Raw genomic sequence first — 20,814 nt, forward strand, 5'->3', positions numbered from 1 at the left:
GGCCCGCTTGGAGTTTTGGCGGGCGGCGGCGAGCGCGCGGCCAGCGGTGAGAGTAGGCTGTGAGGGGATGGGGGGGGAAGGGAAAGTTTGGGTTTAATTAAACCTAATTACGCCGTCTGACCGATGAGGTGGGAGAAGGCGGTAAGCATTTCGTTAAGCCTGCCCGTGACCAGGCTTTTTATCTAAAAATAATGCCTTTCTGCTGCCCTGAGTGCCTCAGAGCTCGGGCTGCAGCTGTAGAAAATGCGCTTGGGGGCGGGGGGGTTGAATTCAGTGGGTCCCTCATCGGGAGCTGTGAGGAAAAGCCACATTCGTGGTTTGCACCTCGAATAAACAGCCAGAGCAGCTCAATATAGCTGGTTATATCCCTTCTGACAGTATGGATGCTGTTCTCCCGTGACAGAGGGCATTTTACCTCAAGCTCCTGAAGAGATCTTGGTGAAATCATGGAAGGTAAGGGGTAAAAGTGCTCTTTTGCTTTCAGTAGGGAAGCTCTCTTTTGACCAATAAGTTGGTTAATTTTGTCCAGAAAACTTGGTAAACCTCTTAATGAAGGAAGTTACATTGCACTGACTCCTCTCCCAGAGACCTCTGGTGTTGCCCCTTGCCTTTGTCACTGTCGCCTTTGTGTGAGGCTGCTCTGCCTCTTCCCTGGATTTCTCTTTTCTTCAGCAGCAAATGCTAAACATGTTCCTTGTTTTGTTCTCTATTTAATTTCTGCTCTCTATCCTATTCCTCTCCTTGTTCTTTATTTTTCCAGTTATTTGTCCTTTTGCTCCATATTCCTTTGCTACGCTGTTCCTTGAGTAAAGCATATCCTCTGATATGCTTTTTTGCCTGTCTGGCATCTTCCTCCTTAACTCCTATTGCCAAAAGCCATTTGGGTGTCCTTGTAGAGCTGTCAGCTATCCTTAACAAGTCCTAAGACTTCTTTGTAACAGAAGCTGTTTTTCAAGCAGCTGCACAGGAGGAAAAGCCAGTGCTAAGCGGCCTGCAAGCTTTCTGCTGACCACCCTGAATCACAAGTGGAGAGTGTCTGCAACCACGTTTCTATCTGACCAGGTGGCAAGAAGCTGCTTTATCTTCCTGCAGCCAAAGTTGAAGCAAATCTTTAAAAATACCACTTGTTGCTCTGATTTAGTCTTGGTTGTCACTAGCCTGTGATTAGACTATCTTGAATGTTTTATTCCATGGCAGCTTTCCGCTAAATGTACAGAAGTAACATTGAGTTTAATTTTTGCCTCAGCTGATGATGACTTGGACCTGCTGGCCTCCCTCCTGGAAGAAAGTGAGGAAGCTGAGGAGGAGAATTCTCCTGAGGAGGAAGATGCCCCAAAGGATGAGGGGGGAGAACCAGATGAATACGATGAGCTCTTTGATGCAGAAGATGATGCATCCTACACTGAGGAGGTCAGTGCTGAGGACAGCATAATTGACGAGCAGAAGGAGAACCTGGCTGCACTGTTTGGAGACGTGAATGACCTGCTGGAAGAAGAGGAGGCAGAAGAAACTGTTTCCACTTCAGCTCCCAGTCAAGAAAAAGAGAAGACTAATGAAGAATTGCAAGGTTTGTAACAGCATCTTTTATGTGATTTGTCATATCTATGTTTCTTTTTTCAAGAAAGCTAATGGGCAGAAGCCTGCTGCTTCTCAGTTTAGGACAGTAACCAGACAGGGAATACAGAAAGTTCTTGTGAACAACCAAGGCATTCAAAATCCAGTTTTCAGTGCTAAATCCAGCTTTCAGTGCTCATTAACCAAACTCACCGACTTATTTTCCTAAAAGAAGGACACGGGACTGAGTAAACCAGGGAGACTCAACTAGCTCTGAACAGGATAGGGAAGGTTTCCTATGTACTTGTGCCTTGTCTGATGAAGAGCAACATTGCTTCAGTCTTCAGGGCTGTCATCCTGGCATCTTTTACCAGCATAACTCCCCCTGCTATCACAGGGCTTACTGGTGGGAGGTTCTGCCATAGCAGCCAATGTTGTAGCAGCAGAGCTGGTCCCTGAGCCTTGCACGTATTTGCTTACACTGGAAGCACTTCTTTAGCTATGGAGTGCAATTGTCAGCAATTTAAATTGTCTTCGTTAGGAAAGATACATGCAACATGTCAAGGAACATATACCAAACAAGTCAAGTATTTATATAAGTCAGCTCCAGGCTGCACAGAAACGTGTTCCTTCACTGTGAGCTATGTAGAATAAGAGCAAAATCTGTACCATGGCTCTAGGCTTTGTTTTCTGGGTTTCTGTGATGTAGTAAAACTGCCAGACTTCATAAATCCCTGCTTGCAATGGCTTCCCGCTGTCTTCATTATTATCTTTCTTTTTTTTTTTTCTCCTTATTTCTTTCCTAGCTGAGCTGAGAAAATTGCAAGAACAGATGAAGACGTTACAGGAGCAGTTGCAGAAGACAGCTATTGGGCAGCAATCCAGTTCAGGCCCTGAGAAGAAAACCCCTGGTAATGAGACTAATTAAATGAGTTCCTGATTTGTTGGCCTACCAACATGCAAATTACAGGCAAGACTCCAGCTAATCTAAAGTGAGCACTGAGCAGCAAGGAGGAATGGTGGTCTAGTGTATTCCCACGCAGATTGTTTCCTGCAGCTATGGACTAAATCAGTGAGCTGCAGTTTTGGCATCTGCATCATCTGTTAATCCTTCGTGGGGCAATCTGTGACTGAGGTGCTCCGGGGTCTTCTGCTGGAAGTGTTCCTGCTTGCTGGCAGACCTCGGTACGCCCAGAAAATACAGCTATGTTTATTGCTGTAGCACACTGGGTGTAGTAGTAAACTACATGGGGGAAATTGAAAAGCAAGGGGATGTGCCTGCTTTTCACAGCTTTGTGGTTTCAGTGGCGTACAGAGTTTTGGGTCATCAGGGGAAAGAATCACCAGGGTTTTTCTTGATGTTGCATTTCAGATGCTGGAAGTTTAGCTGAAGGATTTCCATGTGGGACCCTGACTTGGCCTCTTTATTCAGAAAATTACTGAGTTTGGAACAATCCTTAGTATTTGAGTCTAGATCCTGAGATCTCATAAATACTTCTTGGTTTTCTTGCCCAGGTAAATCTCCCTGTCTGCCCTTAAAGGAAATCAAAGTTCAGAAGCTGCAAGAGTCGCCCTGTTTCTCGGCTCAGCTGGGCAATCCCTTACTGACAGCCAAGCGAGGAATCCAGAAATCAAAAGCCTCCTCAGCAGGTAGCATTCTCACTGAAACACACTGTGCTTTTGTCAAAAACCTGTGTAGGTCACAGCAGCAGTGCAGACACATCCAGGGTAGTTTTTATACAGCCAATGCACCAGGAGCAGTCTGGCCACAGCAGAACAGAGCTCATTACAGAGTTAATTACTGTGTCCTTTGCAATGGGTGCTATGCTCTCTGCTGCTCTGGTTAATTTGGACACTGGCAGCGTGTACTTTTAAGCTTACCTGCCCTGGGAAGCTCATGTTGAGGCAGAACTCACTGCTTGAGTACACACAACTGATCCGGAGCTGTCAGTTCCTAAATGACTGTGAGACCAGTCCTGTACCAATAACACTGATTAATGTCTTTCCTCTGCTCTGTTAAATTAGACTTCTGTTTCTGGTCAGATGTAAGTTGATGTTATTTTTATTTAGATATTTTCTTTTGTTATCAAGAGTTGTATTTGTTTTTTTTCCCATTTTTTTCCTGCTAAAGAAACCAAGACTCCTCCTCCGCGACAAGTCCTCAGTCTGGCATTCCAGCCTCTCAAGTCTGCCCCAGGGAACACGCCCAATAAGGTGACCAGAGAGAAGACTCCTCAGGTGCCTACGTGCTCCAGTACAACATCTCAGCCGGTGTCTGTGGAAACCTTCTCAGGGCTGAGATTAAGGTCAGCAGCCCAGCAGTATCCCTGCCTCTTTCTGGGGATATCACCCTCAAGTGATAGGAGAGAGAACACAATCAGTCCAATCTCCAGCGATGCTAATCACAAAGGTGGAGAGCGGAGGACTGGATTTCTGATTTGCTGTTTATACATTGCTTAACTGTGGCAGATGAGTCAGTCATCAGCACAGGCTGTAACACAAAGCCACGGCATTGTCTGGTTGTTAAAGTTCACATTAACTTTTTACATGGCTTATTACCTCGTTCCTAGTTTTATCTTTGCTCCTTTCTAACAAAAATTATAATTTTATTAGCCCTTACTTCCCTGAGATGTCCTCAGCAGTGGACACATACAAGGCCTGCTTGTGCCCCAGCAGAGCAGATTTCATTTCACACCGAGAAGCCTCAGGAGCCACTCGCCATTCCCATACTCACTGTAGCCACAAGAGGTCTCTGAATACTTACCGTGTCTTCCTCACCAGAAACTGCTGGATTTGCAGCATATTTCCAGATAGCTGTGATACCTGGTCCTTCCTGAAACGAGAAGAGTTAGTGAAAGCTCAGGGCTAAGTTACAGTGCGACTATTTGGACAAGGAGCAGTGTGTGGTTAGTAGATTTCCAGGATTTGGGCGGCATTTGGAGCTAAGGGGTTTTGTTTCATGTGAACTCAGCATGAAATGATGCACCAAAACATTTTGTTTTGAGACACAGTCTTTCACAGGAGAATGCTGAATATTTTTGTTCATGCTTGTCCATTTATGTAACAGAATGTGTTCTTTTTTACGTGCTTTCATTTGATGTAGAAAACCCCGGGTTTCATCAGCTGAAATGGACAGAAAAATGGCTAACAGGAAGCTGATCCGACTGTCCCAGCTGAAAAACAAACTTGCTACAGAAAACTTGGAGGAAACAGACTGGGTGACATTTGGAGTTATAATAAAGAAGGTCACTCCTCAGAGCGCAAACAACGTAAGTAACTTCGTTGTATCCCAATGAAATGCTGGTCTTCTATCCTGAGAAACTAATTAGGTCTTCAACTTAATCAGCTTCCTTTGTGTAGTTACTGAAAAGCTCCTGTATTAAAGAGCTTGGCTTATCTGTCTTCATGCAGTAATGCTGCTTTTAGTCCTCAGGGTAAGTCCTTAGCTTATCTGGAGCAACTGTCCTGGGCACTAGTGTAAGTGTAGCCGTGGCATACACGGGTGAAAAAAATTTCAACAGATTTATGCCATGTTACATGGGAAACACCAGTGCAAAAAAATGTCTTTCTGGACAGCTCTCTTGTTTAAATGTGGCAACATGTTGTGCCTCCAGCATTTCCCTAGAGATCATTCTACCCTGTGTTGTGCATGACCTGTGGACTTTCACTGATGAAACAGAACTGAATATGCCTTGGTTTTGATTGTTCAGTGGGGTCAAAGCCTCGTTATTCAACAAGCCAGAGTGCTGTCCAGCTTTAATATCAGGAAAATTAGTGAGAGCAGCATTGTTGCACTAGTTTGGCCTCTAAGAATCCTAGAACTGGCTGTGTGGCTGGATGTATTGTATCTAACCTTTACTGAGGTTACAGTTTGTGCTTGTCTAAACCAGGAAATCCCAAGGGAAAGTAATTAGAATAACTCGTTCAGTGTGACAGCAAGAGAGGATGCAATCAGTGTCCTCTTTGCTGAGAGCTGAAAGGAAAACAAATGTTCATTCCAGGGCAGAACCTTCAGCATCTGGCGGCTGAATGACCTGCGGGATCTCAATCAGTCCGTCTCACTCTTCTTGTTTGGTGATGTCCATAAGGAGCACTGGAAGACAGACCAAGGCACGGTCATTGGGCTGCTCAACGCTAATCCTATGAAACCTAAAGAAGGCTCGGATGAGGTGGGAGAACTTTTCACTTGCCCATCAGCTGTGGAAAAAAACAAACAAAAAAACATAGCTGAACTTTTTCATATCTGCCTGAGATTTAGCTTTATAACACGTTAAGGTTGAAATTACAGTAGTCTGATCTAGCTATTTGCATGATGTGTATGTGCTCTTGACTTTTTGGTAAACTAACTCCAAGAAGTCCAATCAGACATCTAAAACCAAAGTTCATTGTAGTGTTTAACCTGCTCTCGGTAGCAGTCAGCTCCTCTGGAGTTGTAGGAATTGTATCTTCTTGTCAGTTTGTTCAGCTACTTCAGTGCAGTGCCTGGTCCAGCTGAAACATCTCGACAAGCTGAAAAAAGGGGGAAGCTCATTTCTCTCCCCTAATTTAAGCATGAGATGTGATTGGAAATGCTTCCTGGTTCCAAAACTGTGGCTGAAAAAGGTCTTTGATTTATAAAACAAATCATATATTATGTATAGTAAGTTGATACATAGCACTTCATTTGTTTAATCAATTACTTATAAATGCAGAACATGATGAATTACTTTTTCTTTATGTATCAAAACATGTAAGGTAGCTTCATTTTGCTAATAAGTTAAATGTTTTCTTAATGTCTTTTTAATTGCACTGGAATGGAAACCGTTTTTACTGACTTCTGTCAAGGGTAATTTCAGTCTAGTTGCTGGTGATGTGGTGTTTTGCATTTTAAATTCTCCAAATGGAAAAATTAAGAATCTCATTAATTGTCTATTAAACTATATAATTGCTGAAATTAACATTAATAAGCTGTAGAAAGGCCTGCTGGTGAGTAGGAAGGCGCACCGGATTTAATGCAAGGCCTGTACTGAATGTTTCTTCTTAGCTAAAAATGGACACCTTTAGAGCTACATAAAAACGGATTTTGCTGAATATTTCTTGTCTACAAGTCCCAGTATCTCTGGGTGGCGTGAAGATGATGCTTTTGTTGTCCCACAGGAGACAGTTTTGTCTGGACCTGGACATATGGAGAGGGACAGAGAGTTCCAGTCCATCTCCACTTCTCCTCCGCTGCCAAATGCGGTTGCCATGATGCTGTCAGCTTGCTTTCCTGAGGCTCCGAGCATAGAAACACAACATCCTTCATCTCCTTGTGGGAAACAAATCTGCTTTTATTGTTTTTAACTGAGCCTTTTTCTCAACCTGAACAGGATGTTGTGGCTTTCTTAAACTAGGCCTGCATTTTTTTTAAAGCTGCACTGCTCATACCAGAGGTGCCAAACTAGGCCAGAAGCAAACCAGTGACATCTTGAGAGAAGCCCCTCCTCAAGACATGTTCTGATTTCTTTCTAGGTGTGCCTGTCTGTTGACCATCCCCAGAAGATCCTGCTCATGGGTGAAGCTCTGGACCTGGGTACATGCAAAGCCAAGAAGAAGAACGGTGGTTCCTGCACACAGATAGTGAACCTGGTTTGTACCTCAGTAGTTAGGACATCCTGAAGCTGTTGGTGAATTTTAGCTGCTGCTTTTGTACTCATGCTCTAACTCTTTTACTTCTTTCTGGATCTTGTAAGTAATTAAAGTGGGTGGAAAAGCTGAGGAATGAAACTCCAAAGAGCTGTTTCTCTGATAGCCCTGTAGCAGCAGCACTGCAGCTCCCTAAAAGCAAAGCTAGTGCTGCAGTGGAAAGATAATGGTCTCAACTCAAGGCTGTGACTACAGACCCACTCCAGGAAGTGGCTGTGCATAGGGCTCTTGGTGTCAGTGAAATATTCCACAGCCACTTGGAACAGACCCAGATGGAAGCTCTGGCAGAAGGACCTCCTGAAGGAATTGGCTGCTTGGTTACTTAGTGACAAAAGATGTGTAATTATGGGATAATTGTAGCTATACAAACATGGGGCAGATGGATATCAATAATAGAAGAGTAATTTCTTTTTGTTGGTGAGAAGAATCCCCTGAGAGAGTGCATTTATGACACTGCTTTCTCTGGCAGGCAAGTTTACTAACTTAAGTTCCAAACTGCCCTGCATTGATGCTGAAACCTGATGAATTAATTTGGAATCAGTGCATGAAACGTGCTCCAGTTTATCTTTGTGTTCATAGCAGTAAGAAAATGGCATACAGCTCAGTCAGGAGCACAGAATTTGGTCAAGAGGACCTGGAACGTCAGTTGACCTGAGCCAAGGAGTGGCCTTAAAATTCCTGGGATGGAAGAAGTCTTTGCACAAGCTTTTTTTTCCCGTGATTAGCACAGGCAATTTTAATTTCACTTTTTATTGCTGAGCGTGAGTGTATGTTTGCTGATTTGGGTGATTGCTGGAATGCTACAATGGAGATGAGACTTCAGTTTAGCCACAGGTGTGGGTGAGGGGAATGAAGTAAATTGTATCTAATCATGTTTTGCAACAATCTTCTTCCATTTATTTTCAGAATGACTGTGAGTATTGTCAGTACCACGTACAATCCCAGTACAAGAGGCTCAGCTCGAAGCGGGCAGATCTGCAGTCTACCTTCTCTGGGGGCCGCATTCCCAAAAAAATTGCTCGGAGAAATCCCACCTTGAAGGAGAGGCTGTGCCAGGATGGATTCTACTATGGAGGAGTCTCTTCAACAGCATACGCAGCCTCAGTGTAAGACAAGCCACACGTTTCCTTTGGGCTCAAGCACAGGTCTAAGATTTTGAACAGAATTTCCCCCTCATATATAAATGAGTATGAAGCTCTCTCTTAAGGGTGGCTGTTTAGTTAAAGTTCCTTTTCATCATTTTCACCTGCATTCATCAAACAGGAATAAATGTCCCACGTATGGTGTAATACTTTCGGCCTCACAAGGTAACAGAGCTGCTGTCTGATAGGAAAATTTCATCAGTCAGTGCTAAGATGTGGGCAGGTGTGTTTTTATCTCTGAATTAATACTGTGTTGTGAAGCCAGATGATATTGGGTGTCAGTAGATAAATGACCTTTTACCATAAGGTCCCAAGTGTTCAAGTTGAGTATTTTCCAGTGCCATTCCCTTACCCTAATTTGTCATGATTCATTAAATTTTAATCCCAGTTTCAGTGTCAGTGCATTCTGTATTTCTTCTTCCTCCTCTTCCCTTCCTTGACTGAAATGACACAATATCACCGTGTCGATGAAGAGGCAGTGGTACACCCTGTGTATTATTAAGTTACCAAAGCTGGTAGATCCCTGTGTATCACAGACTGAAGTGGAAGGGTCAGGCCCTTTAACCAAATCCCACTGAAGACAGCTGTGGAAAGACTTGAGTCACAGCTGGATCAAGCTCTGTGTTTACACACTGCTTTAATTCCCATACCACTGCCATCTGATAACTGGTGTGACTCCACAGTAATGAAGCAACCCCCAAAAAAACCCTGATGTTCTGGTTTTGTTTCTTCTTTCTAGTGCAGCAGCTGCCGCGCCAAAAAGGAAGGTTCAAACCACTCTCTCCAATCTGGTCGTGAGAGGAGTTGATGCAATTGTCCAGGAAACCAAGCAGAAAATTGGTACCTAACTAGCTGTGTAGTCTCTTCACCCTCCAGATATTTTTTTGACTTGATGTGTAGCCGTGTCCCAGGACCCTGAATGAATCTGGCAATTTGTTTGCTACAGAGATAGACGTTTGCAGGCTGCTTTTCCAATTGATCTAAACTCCTCTTTCTTCTTGAGATCACAGCTGCCAGGCAAATGTAACTAAGCAACTGTGTGGCTTTGTGCATCTTTTTTCAGCAGCGCCCCTGAATTAAGTCTCCCGTTCTGTCTTTGGACAATGACAGAAGATCTTTGCCAGATTAATGGGAATTGGAAATTCTAAGAACTTTGAACCAGAGAATTTATTTTAATTGATTAAAATAGATGGCTTCTGTTAGTCTAGGAGGCTTCCGAGGAATACTAAGTATAAATCGGAGACAGGTCTGCAATGCAGGGGGCCTGCTGGGTGCCTAGCCTGTTTCTTGTGCTTTTCTTTTGTCATCTTCAAAGCATGTTCCTCCCGTAGTCTTTGGAAATTCACTGATCTTCTCTACCTGTGTTTCTTTTCTGCAAAGCACTTAATATTACACCTTCTTTACACTCAGTGGAGAGCAGATGACAGATTATTCAAACCACATGCTCCAAACGTTGCTTAGATGTCTTATCCATCTTTTAGTTCCTTCAGTTGCCACCATTTCAGGCACCATAGCCTGTGTAATTTCTCTAGCTGCTCTTAATTCCCCAAGAATAACATTTGATGGCTGTGGGGCTTTCAAGCAAAAACTGTTTAAAAAGGGGGATGGTGGGAACACTACAGATCAACAAGGCTGGGGGGGGCTGACTGATGAAACTGCTGAAGAGGTAGAAATATTTGTGTGACGTGCTGTGCTTGAGCAACCAAATATCATGTAGAAGTTGGTCCTGCTCTGGGGGGTGCTTGAGCAGATGACCTGCAGGGGTTATTTCCAACCCTCTGAAGCTAGGCCTGCTTCCCTTTCTGGCTCCAAGTCTCTTATATTTATGCCTCTTCTGCTCCAGGTGCAGCAAAGAGGCCCATGCCGTGTTCTGAGGAGTTCAAAGAACTGCTGGCACAGCCAACCTTTGGAGCACGAAACCTCTGCAAGCACTGGACCAAAGCAGGTGTGTCCTTGTGCCTGAAGGAAAACCCACTCCTGAGAGCTCTTGGCTCCTTCTAAGCAAACACTGGTGTTTTTTTTTTTTTTTTCTTTTTTATTTCTCCCAGATGCTGAAAATAAGCAAGGGGGCACTTTCCAATCTCTCTCTGCATCAGCACTGCTCAAGCAACAGAAGCAGAAATTGCTGGAGGCCAGAAAAAAGCGATCTGAAGAGATTCAGAGGAGGTAACACATGCTGACTTTCACAAGAAGGGGTCCATTACTGTGGCCTGTTATTGTACAGAGATAGTTTGCTTTTTTCATAAAAACTTCGTTTAAATAGAAATGCTGCACTGGGGTTTTTGTTTTAGTAGAGACCTAAATACTCTGGAGTGGTGCCCAGTAACTGGGAGGCATGATGGGAAGAGGTTGATTAGAGTAGGAAGCTGGCATCAGGACTCCTGGTTCTGATCATTGCTGGCCTGAAAGGGTCTTCTGAACCTAACAATTTGCCAAGTGCATCTCTGTTAACAAACCTAAGAAAAACCCCATAAGGGCCATCCTGGATGAAACTGAAACTGGCAGAGCCTAGTAGCCTCAAAAGGCTCAACTAGAGCCAAAACAAAAGGTTCTAAAACAGAACCTGAAGGAGAAAAATAAAACTAGGTACCAATCATGATGATTTTTTGTTACAGTACCCCTGAAAGGATTTTTTTTTCCCATGAACCTGTCCAACCTCTGCCACGACTTACGTAAACCTATGTATTTATATGCTTAACTACCAATTCAACAAAAAAGTCCATTTCTTCGTGATCTTTCAGCTCCTACCTGCTAGCTTTATTTGAGGTTTCTCTCTGTTTGTTTGTTTTGGAAAGAACCCTTCTGTCTCTGTGACTTGTGTCACTATCTGAGTGGATTACTTTTGCCTTACAAGGTTTCTCCAGAACACAAGTAAAGCTGACAGCCCTGCTCTCCCATCCTCCTCCGGGCAGTCCTCACACCTTTCCCCAACGCCTGGAGCAGAGTTTCCCAAAGCTGCAAAAATGTCAACTCCTCAGAGGCCCAGGCTCGGCACAGGCTTCTCAGAAGGAGAAGACATCCTCTTCTTTGATGGGCCTCCACCTCCAACACCAAAACTGGGCAGCTTGGCAGAAGCCAAAAAGGTAACAGCTCTTCGAATGGGTGGGTTTTGAGTGTGAAGAAGGGGAGGATAAGGGAAGCTTGATCTGGGGTAATACAGGAGTCATCAGGAGCTGGGGATTTTGTTGGTTTTCTCTTTGCTCTGTTCTGTGTGGATCTTTCCTCCTCCATTTGACAGACTTCCTCTGCTACTGCTGGAAGTAGGAACATTGGAGCTAGGCTGGTCACCAACCCGTTCACTGCTCTTTCCTGTTTTCTAGCTGGCTGCAATACAGCGACTGCGAGCAAAAGGCCAGGTTCTTGCTAAAACTGATCCAAACAGTGTCAAGCGGAAAAGAGCTGAGCTCGATGATGTCCTAGAAATTGTTGAAAGAGTTGAAAAAAACGTTGCCCAGTCGCAGAACACAGATGCAAGCAACGGTAAGTCCTGTTATGTTCTAGAATGGAAAAGTGTGCTTATGTTCTGCTGAGCAGGGCACTATTCCTGGGTCAAAGACAGCTTTGAGAGAAGGTGCAATGTTACCTATAAAATGCTGTTACTTCTCTGAAGCCATCTTTGGCCTTGGCGTCACATTCTCCTGACCTACTAAAGTCTGTTGCTTGACCTGAACATTTGCTTGAGACATCTGAGACTTCCAAAACCTCCTCCAGTGACCATGCTTAGAAATCACAACCTTGTTTTGACCTTGGTCTCTAGAGGACTGAACTCTTTTGTTTTTCTAGAAGTGGATGAACTGGAGCCTGCCCAGAAGAAGCGACGTGAGCAGCTGGCCTATCTGCAGTCAGAAGAGTTCCAGAAAATCCTGAATGCCAAGTCCAAGCACACGGGTATCCTGAAAGAGGTATGGCCTCCATCCAGCCATGACTGAGGGCTTAGACCTAGGGAGCTGATAGGACTCCTCATAATGATTTCAGCAAGAAGCAGGTACCCAAACATGCCCCAGGTACCACGTCACCCTGACGAGTAGCATCAGGGGTCTGAGCACACGGAGCACCTTGCCTCCAAGTCAACATTATTATGGTACCTGTGCTAAGGTCAAGGTGCCAACCTCTCTTTTTTTTTTTTTTTGCTGTTTGCAAGAATCAGTGAAGCTTCCCAGTTAGTGGATGAACAAAGAAATCCTGCCTTTAAAAACAAGATAGCCATGTGCCTATTTCTTACCTCAATTCTTGTCATCTTGGCCACGTAAAGGTTGCACTGAAGAGCTAAGAGCTCGGGTTTCTCCCATCAGGGTCCCTGCTGAGCATGTTCCCAGGGGATACCGGCTCTCCAGAGGCACAGGGCTCTTGTCTTGGATATGTTGTGTTATGAATTCCTAGTTATTTTAAGGTCTGCTGAGGAGTAATATTTTGGCTAAGAACCAATCTTATCCATTGCATCTGCCTGCCTCCCCTTTATCTGCACGGTGTGTGGTCATTTCACTAGTGCCTGCTGTTGTTCAACCCTTCCACTCACGTCTCAGTGGTGGTAGAGCACAGCACGGATTATTCAAAGCAAGAAATATTTGGTCCTCCTCTGGCTCCTAGACTGCAATCTTCCCCCAGACAATCCCAGTAACTTGCCCAGGGGTCACATGTGGAGTGGCTTCTCCCATCTTTCTCCCCATAACCCTTTTTCCTGTTCCCCCCACAGGCTGAGGCTGAGATGCAGGAACAATACTTTCAGCCCCTGGTGAAAAAGGAAGAAATGGAAGAGAAGATGAGGAACATTAAAGAAGTGAAATGTCGGGTTGTGACGTGCAAAACAGTAAGTGAGGTGGAGCCAGGGTGACAGCAGGGGAGTGGGGTGCAGATGGTACAAAATGGTGCTGGATCATCCTGCAGCCTCCCACCAGTCAATCAGTTGGCTGTAGTCCAGTTCAGGGATCAAATGGGGATGGTTTTATTCCTTGCAATTCTTTTGGAGAGCAGCACATGCCCTGAGGGACTTTGAGACATGAGGATGCTGGCATGGCAGGCTTTAGTCCTGTGCTCAACATCGATTTGGTGTTTATGGCAGTGAGGTCCCCAGATATTGGTGCTCTGGCATCCATTTACCAGCACTATCCCTGAAGTGCTTGGGACCAACACCCTTGATTCCCCATATTACACGGTCAGTGAAGCCCCGTGCCTTCAAAAACATCTCTCTCAGATCTCAGACTGTTGGGCACCTCTAGATGGGAGAAGGCAGAGGGGCTTTGGTTTGGATATTCAGCTGTACTCAGCCCACAGAACAGGCGCTGTGTGCTGGGGAAGCAGTCGCAGCTCTTTCTTCTCCCTGACAGTGTAACTACACCTACTTCAAGCCTCTGGAGACGTGCGTGCAGGATAACCACGACTACCACTGGCATGATGGCATCAAGCGATTTTTCAAATGTCCTTGTGGCAACCGAGCTATTTCCCTTGACAGGCTCCCCAAAAAGCCCTGCAGGTAAGAAATGAGCCTTGTGAATTTGTGACTTGGGTTTTCGTACTGTCTGTTCACAAGTAAAGTGCTGGGAGTCACAGCATCATGCCCTAAAACTGAAATGTCCTTCATGCTGAGTGATGTGGGAAAAGCGTGGGGCCTATTTTGGATGCCCTCATGCTGTGCAGCAAACGCACCACGGTGGTCCTCACCTCCCATCTTCATCTTTCAGCACCTGTGGCCTCTTCAAGTGGGAGCGAGATGGGATGCTAAAGGTAAGACACCAATTTCTGAGCACCTCAGCACTCTGCCTTTTGTCCCAGGCTTTGCTTCAGTGCCCTTGGGGCCTACCAGCAAAGCCCAGCAGCTCTGCACCTCGTCAGACCCCTACAGGAACCTGCAGACTGTGTTTAGTGGAGTTTCTCTTTTTGCTTTCTGCTCTTGAAGCTTTGTTTTAATTAACCATGGGGATGGGGAAATTGCTTTTTACCAGATCTGTGAAAATTCAGAGCGTCAAGTTTTCTAGAGGGTCTGTCAATGTTTAATCAGATAATTTAGGCCCACCACAACTTCTGTCACAAAACTGGGAAACCTCTTACTACATTTTTAACTTCCTTTCTCCATGATTTGTATTTCTAGGAGAAAAAAGGTCCGAAGATTGGTGGAGAAACACTTTTACCAAGAGGGGAAGAGCAACCAAAATTCCTCAATAGTATGATGTGACCTGGAGTTGATGTTTTCACAACATAAGGAAGGATTTCTATGTCTAACCCACGCATTACTGGAATGCCAGGAGGATTCTGGCTTGATGAATCAACAAGGAAGTCAATTTCTCGTGAGAGGGACATCCACGAAGTCTCCTCTTGACTGGATCACTGCATGAGCATTCAGCGTTGATCTTTTTAAAACTACCTGGAAAAGGCTGCATGTGAAATACCCCTTCGTGTCTGTTCTGTCTTAGTAACAGCTTGTTTACAAGATTTAGCCTAGAAAAGAGACAGGTACTATGGAGTAATCCCACAATTTATGTTAAATGACTAGTGTAGAATGACCCCACCAGAATTTTAAGGGACAAATCATCATGAACTGGGAGAGCTCTGACTGAGAAGTCTGATTCTGTATGCACTTGTGAAATTAATGTTGTGCTGCTTGATGTCAGCCTCGTGCCTTTTCAGCTGTTGGCTGAAAAGGGATGTGAGAGGGTTGTAACCACACAGTGATCTTCATTAGCTCCAAAATTACTCGCTTGGAACCCTTAAGAGCAGGTTTCAAGTGGTTCTGGAGTTGTTTCCTTGGCTTATGACTTCAGAAAACTTCTGTGCCCCCAGGTGTCTGCAGTGCAGGCTAACCAGAGCCCTTACAAAAGCCTTTCCCTTTCCCAGCTGGATTCCCAGCACCACCTGCACTACAACACTCCTACAGCTACAACCCTGCAGCTCCCACCTCAGAAAAGGCATTTTAACGAGTCTGGCACTCCTGTGAGTGGTCTTAAAGAGCCGAGTGATTCTGTTGCACAGCTTTTCCCTTTTTTCTGGCATTTTAAATCTTCCTGAAAACCTTCCCATTTGTTACCTTGTGGACCTTGGATGCTGGCACAGCTGCTTACGGGGACAGGAGACATCTCAGACCAAGCAGGAGTGATCCCAGCAGGATCACAGGGGATTTTTAAGTACCTTATACCACCCGCATCTCTGTGTTTTGGTGAAACTGCCACATTCTTAGGTCACAGTGGTTTCATCAATGGCTCTTGTTTGCACAGGGGATGGAAGCAAAATGTTCCTGCACTTGAAGCATCTGGGCAGGTTTACCTGCGTACTCGAGCCCTCTTCTCCAGGTGGTGCTTCTGCTGGGCAGCTTTGCTTGGCACATTGCCTTCATTTCAGTCTCATTTTGGTGCTGTTTGTTGGGTCAGGAGGTGTCGCTGGTTGGTGACTGCACGTATGGAGCTGTGACAGAGCTTGGAAGTGTCCCTTGTTGCCTCATCCAGAATAAACACTGTGTAATGGAGCACTCCCTGCCTCTGGGTGGTATTTCTCTGAGGAAGAGGAGGTGTGAGGTGCTCGCTCAGCATCCTTGCTAGCTCATTGCTGAATTACCAAATGGAATTGGTCTGTAGCTGGTTCCCAGATGGTTTTTCTTAGACCAGCAGGAGTTTCTCATTTGGAGTTCCATCCACAGCAGTATCAGCCTTCAGCTGGCAAGTTGAAAGCTTCACGTGTTTTCCAGTTCCTATCTCTTGGGCCAGTGGAAGGGGAAATTCCTGCAGAAATCAAACTGCCAAAGGCAATCGTTTATCTTCAGTGTGTGCAGGCCTGTGCTCTGTAGGCCAGGTATTTTTCTCCTTGAGAGATGAGGAACAGCAGCGCTATTCTCAAATCTGTGCAAAAGAAGGGTGAAGGTACTGAACCAAGCTGCTTTGCTTAAACCCCAGCAGTAAATGAGGGAGTGCTGGGACTCGTAATGGAGTCTGTGTGCCTCACTCTGTTTCTGGGGAGATTTTCCTTGTGCCAGAGGTGGCTCCAGCCCAGCAGAAGGAGGCAGCATGGGAGCTGCCTGCTGGGGCACGCTGCCTTGTGAGTGCACACCCTGTACGGTGCCAGGGCAGCCTGCAGGCTCTGCTTGGTACCGAGCTCATGCATTCCCACTGATCCTTGGGAGCAAGAGCAGGCTGGAGGTGCCACTACAAGCCCAGCTGGCCCTGGTAGCCAGCTGTTCTCATCAAAGCCTCCCACGGAACCAGGCTGGGGTTTGGAGCTGTTCAACACCTCCTCAGCCCTCAGCTCCTGCTGCAATGTTAATTTTGAACACCTGGCCCTGCTGCCACAAATTACCTTCCCCTGGCTTTTATGAACACTGGCAAAAATTAAACCTTTAGCATTTTATCCCTCTGCACTAATCAGTTGAGGCCTACAGACTCAGATAAAACCACGTTAATGAGAAGTTAATGCCTGTTTGAGTAAGCACTCAAAAATAAGTCCTCATAGAGGACTTTCCTCTGTGCCTGTCAGCTTCTCATGGCAGAGCCCACGCAGGGCACAGCGAGCTGGGCTCACCCAGCCCTTGCACCTCATTTTATTTTCCCAGCTCACTGCCTGGCTTCCCTCTCCCAAAATTAAGTGTTTGCAGGATGAAAGTGGGCAAAACGTTCTTCTCCTGGGCTATCATTTCCTTTACAAGCCATGGTGAGGATCCTGCTTCATTCTGCCCTGCGATGCCCACATGGGAAAAAAACACGAGGGGCAGCTGGAGTCTTCCACCTCTCACTGACACAGCAGGGATCAAAAAGGTAAAAAAAAACATTGTCCTTGGCGTCCTCCTCATCCTCAGGGGTCAGGGAGTGATGAAACTGGGAGCAGGGCAGAGCAAAAGGCACGAGGTGGGCGCTGCTCCGTGCCCTGGGGCTGCAGAAATTGCTGCAGCTTTACTGGGGCTGCTGCAATGTCAGGGTGCTGTGGGTTAGCTTAGGGTGAAGCAGCCTTGCTCCCTGTTTTTTGGGGTGGAAAAGCTTTTCTGGAAGTGGTATTTAAAGCTAGGAAATAAATAATTGAAAAAATCCTCAAAAGTGGCTATTAGACAAGAAAAGGGGCCCTCTGGGAAGCTATTTCTGAAGTCTTGAAATAAAACAGCCCCAGACAGCGTTTCCCTCTAATTTCCTCTTCATTTCAAAAAGAAAAGTGAAATCCCCACCTTCAGCTGCTGTCCTGGTGGCACCTGAGCTCACACTAAGGGCTTGCAAGAAATGGATTTGCTGTGCTTCCTTCACGTGGAGAAAGATGCTGGAGACCTGAAACATAATCTTGCATATAACCTTATGGTAATAATATTAATGCCATCTAATTATATGTTCAGTTATTAATAACCTTATATTAATATCCACCCAAAAGTATATCAAAAGAGATATTAGGGGGAAAAAAAAATCATGAAACGAAGCACATCTGTCGTCATTCCTCTTTGATTTTCAGCTCAGGTTTCTTTTGAAGTGCATCAGCTGCTCAGCCTGGGGGCAGTCACTTTGTGCCAGCATAACACGCTTTTGCAACGCAGTATTTGGGTAAGTTACTTATGTTGAGGGCAAAAAGCACAGAAATCTGGCTGGAGAGCAGTGGCTCTCCCTGCTCAGAAGCTGCTGAGGCAAAAGATTAATTCTCTCACAACTCCAGTTACAGTCACAGAAGTGGCTGCTGGAGTAAGTTTGCCCCATCTGGGTCTGATTCGCACTGAAAGGCACCACGGGGTGCTGACAAAATCCTTCTGGGCAGCTCCACTGGCGAGCGGAGCTGGAGGAGGAACCTGCCGAGCTCCACAGCTCTGATCCAGAGCCCAGAAGGGGCTGTGGGGGCAGCAGGGGCACCCCTCGGGCACAGGCAGCAAGAAGCAGTCTCAGGACAAAGGCTGGAAAGGTTTGCCAGTTCCAGTGTAAGGTCACGATTTAAGGTTACTGCACAATCTGAAGCAGAAGTCACTTCATATTTTGCAAGGCCAAATTCCACCTCTTCCTCTCTCCAGGTTCTCTTGGATCGTGGTCTTGGCAGCAGCACTGCAGCCCTCCCAGCTGGCAAAGTGACAGTGACACCGGTCTTGTAACCAGGTCTTGGGTAAGCAGTTTCATGGTGTTAATTTTATTGATTAAACTAACAGTGAAGCTGCAGGCAGAGGTGGTTTCCAACCCCTTTTCTTTTTGACCTGAAACGGCTAGGAGAAATTCTCATCTCACAGCTAACTAGCTCTTTGCCTGCTTTCTGGAGGTGAATTCAAACACCTCACGCCTTTTCTCCGTTGGAGCAGTGCTCCAGCCTCCCTGAAACATGGGGAGCTGCTTCGTGTGCTTCAGCTGGGAAAGAGTTTCCCCAGGAATGGTAAACCACTCATCGTGGTACTGCGGTTTCAGAAGCTGCTCCAACACAGTAGGGGAAGCCCTGCCTCTCTTTGCTGACACAGCTGAGGCCAAATTAGTTTAAATCTCATTTTGTTGCCCAGTGAAAGCCCAGGCTTGGCTCTGTGCTGGTCACAGCTGCTCCGTGGAGTTGCTGGGAATGACATCAACCTGTGTTGTAATAACTCAATACTCAGTGTGCCTGTGCAGAGTCTGGGCACCTCCGAATGGGAAACAGCGTGGGGCTCAACTTTGCTAAACTACAAAAGCCTTTGAATAGTAAAATCTGCTTTGAAAACCTGTAATATAGTTAATTAAGCTTCCTTTTCTTCCCCAAAGTCAGACTTTGATCTGCAGCAGTAGGAGCCAAAACCAGGCTTCAAAATCCTTCCTTTGGCACCTGGACAAGTGTCTTCATATCAAAGCGCTGAGCATGCAACAACTGTCAGCGAGGGCAGGAGTTAGAGGCTAAATTTGACGTGTCTGACCTCTCTGTCTGGAAAATCACACACCAAGTCTAAGCAGAGGACCTTCTCTTTATTTATTTTCATTTATTAAGTTCCCCTGAAATATCATTTCAAGTGTTTAGGGCACACAGTGTCTTAAACAGCAGGGCTTCTGGTATGTGCAGACAGCTGGAGAAGTGAAAATGTGTTGGTGCCCAGCACTTGGCCTCCTTTCTATCAGCCCTAAACCAGCAGCTCCTCAAAGCAGGGCCCAGAGGGTGCACTCCAAAGGCTGTGCAAGGTGAGCCAAATGCTTTTTGAGAGCTTCTTTAAGTGCTGGTGGCCTCACAATCATTGAGCCTTCCTCAAAAAAAATCAGCGTGGGGCAGCAGGGGGCTTGGGTAACTATTGCCTTTCCTCTCCTTCGTGGTAATTCAAAGAAGTGTTAGCTTGGGACCAAGGCTAGTAAGACCATGCAACTCCTCTACACCCACAGCTCCTCCCTTGCATGCCCTGCTCAGCTCTGCCACCAAATTCAGATTTTTTTTACTGTGAAATTGTGCTGGAGCCAGTGCTTTCTGTAGGGACTGCAGCAGGTGCAGGCAGTGATGCTTTGTGCTGCTCCCTGCCCTCTCCACCTGAATTGCAGGGGGCTGTGGCTCTGTCCTGAGCACAGGGGCTGGGATCTGCTGCCAGATAGGCCCCAGCTTTTCAGGGAGGGTTGGCTGGAAAGGAGGTTAGAAAGAGTTTTCTAAGAGTAAACCGAGGAAAATCATTGAGACTTGACTAAGAATGGCCTAATTAAAATCACTTTCCGAGCTCGCTCTTTGTTTAGAGAAAGCTTTTATATCACGTCTGAAAGTGCCATAGCAAGCCCCTGCCAGAGGTGCTGCGCTGTACTGCAAGGAAGCTAGACCCTAAAAAGGACAGGTCTCTGGGTTTTGGTTTTGTCTTCCCTAAAAAAAAGCTTAAAAAAAGAGACTGATTCATTTCAGGGGGAAGGGATCTGACTGCTTTGCAGGGTGAGGTTTGCACAGAGGTGAGCTCGCCTCAGGTTTGTCCTCCCCGGGCTCTGGATCTGTTGTAGGAAGGAGTGAGCACCCAAGTCTCTCATCAGCTGCTGAGTGCAGGCGATCTGCGAGGTCTTTGATGGGTTTGTTCTTCTGAAAGAAGAGATTTAAGCCACAACCCCTAGGCAGAGATGCACACGTTTTTAAAAACAAAGCCAAAGCTCTTCTTTCCCTTCTCTCCTCCAGTCATAGAAAGGGAAACTCAAAGAGTCTGGCAACTCACAAGCTCTGGGACTCTGTGGGACACCCGTGGATCTTCCCTGTGGTCGCAGCTCCCTCTGCAGCCAGCTCAGCTGCATGAGCAGCACCAGCCAGCGAGGTCTTGCTTGGTCCTGTGTCAGGAACAGGACAGGGATCCCCCAGAGAGCAGCAGCTGGGCTGAGCAGAGCCTCCAGCCCACTGGAAATCTTTCACTCAGGCCCACGTAGCAAGCAAAGGCAGTCCCCAGGGTGAGAAGGGTGTGAGTGGTGTGGGTCAAGGATGGGATGCACCTGATCTGCTTTGCCCGAGCAGCCTCCTGACCATGGGGCAGCAGGTGGAAGGGCCGAATGGAAAAGAGACAAAGACAGCAATTGTATACTGGAATGTACAACTACATGTGTAACACCAGGATTTCTGA

At 46.0% G+C, this 20,814-nt stretch overlaps 1 protein-coding gene across 3 annotated transcripts; it reads left to right on the plus strand.

The window, feature by feature from the left end:
- Window positions 1-15,788, plus strand: MCM10 (minichromosome maintenance 10 replication initiation factor). 3 transcript variants are annotated; one of them, XM_032208303.1, is made up of 20 exons: window positions 1-46; window positions 379-453; window positions 1,247-1,567; window positions 2,361-2,465; window positions 3,070-3,204; window positions 3,686-3,860; window positions 4,658-4,823; window positions 5,556-5,723; window positions 7,045-7,161; window positions 8,125-8,324; window positions 9,100-9,200; window positions 10,204-10,305; window positions 10,409-10,526; window positions 11,215-11,443; window positions 11,681-11,840; window positions 12,144-12,262; window positions 13,054-13,167; window positions 13,685-13,830; window positions 14,039-14,081; window positions 14,446-15,788. In XM_032208303.1, exons 2-20 carry the CDS (start codon window positions 447-449, stop codon window positions 14,527-14,529), a joined length of 2,610 nt encoding a protein of 869 aa, XP_032064194.1. In that variant the 5' UTR covers window positions 1-46; window positions 379-446; the 3' UTR covers window positions 14,530-15,788. The 3 variants fall into 3 exon arrangements, with proteins under 3 accessions (XP_032064194.1, XP_032064193.1, XP_032064195.1); XM_032208302.1 differs by lacking the exon at window positions 1-46 and adding an exon at window positions 81-141; XM_032208304.1 differs by lacking the exon at window positions 1-46 and adding an exon at window positions 92-141 and having other exon boundaries at window positions 404-453.
- Window positions 15,789-20,814: the final 5,026 nt, after the last annotated feature.

This window comes from Aythya fuligula, chromosome 1 (assembly GCF_009819795.1).
Source record: "Aythya fuligula isolate bAytFul2 chromosome 1, bAytFul2.pri, whole genome shotgun sequence".
Taxonomy (NCBI): domain Eukaryota; kingdom Metazoa; phylum Chordata; class Aves; order Anseriformes; family Anatidae; genus Aythya; species Aythya fuligula.

Bases quoted from the DNA above. Each gene is read 5' to 3' on its own strand.
- MCM10 (XM_032208303.1), top strand. The intron at 3,205-3,685 runs GTAGCATTCTCA...TTCCTGCTAAAG, and splicing joins ATCAAAAGCCTCCTCAGCAG to AAACCAAGACTCCTCCTCCG. The intron at 7,162-8,124 runs GTTTGTACCTCA...ATTTATTTTCAG, and splicing joins GCACACAGATAGTGAACCTG to AATGACTGTGAGTATTGTCA.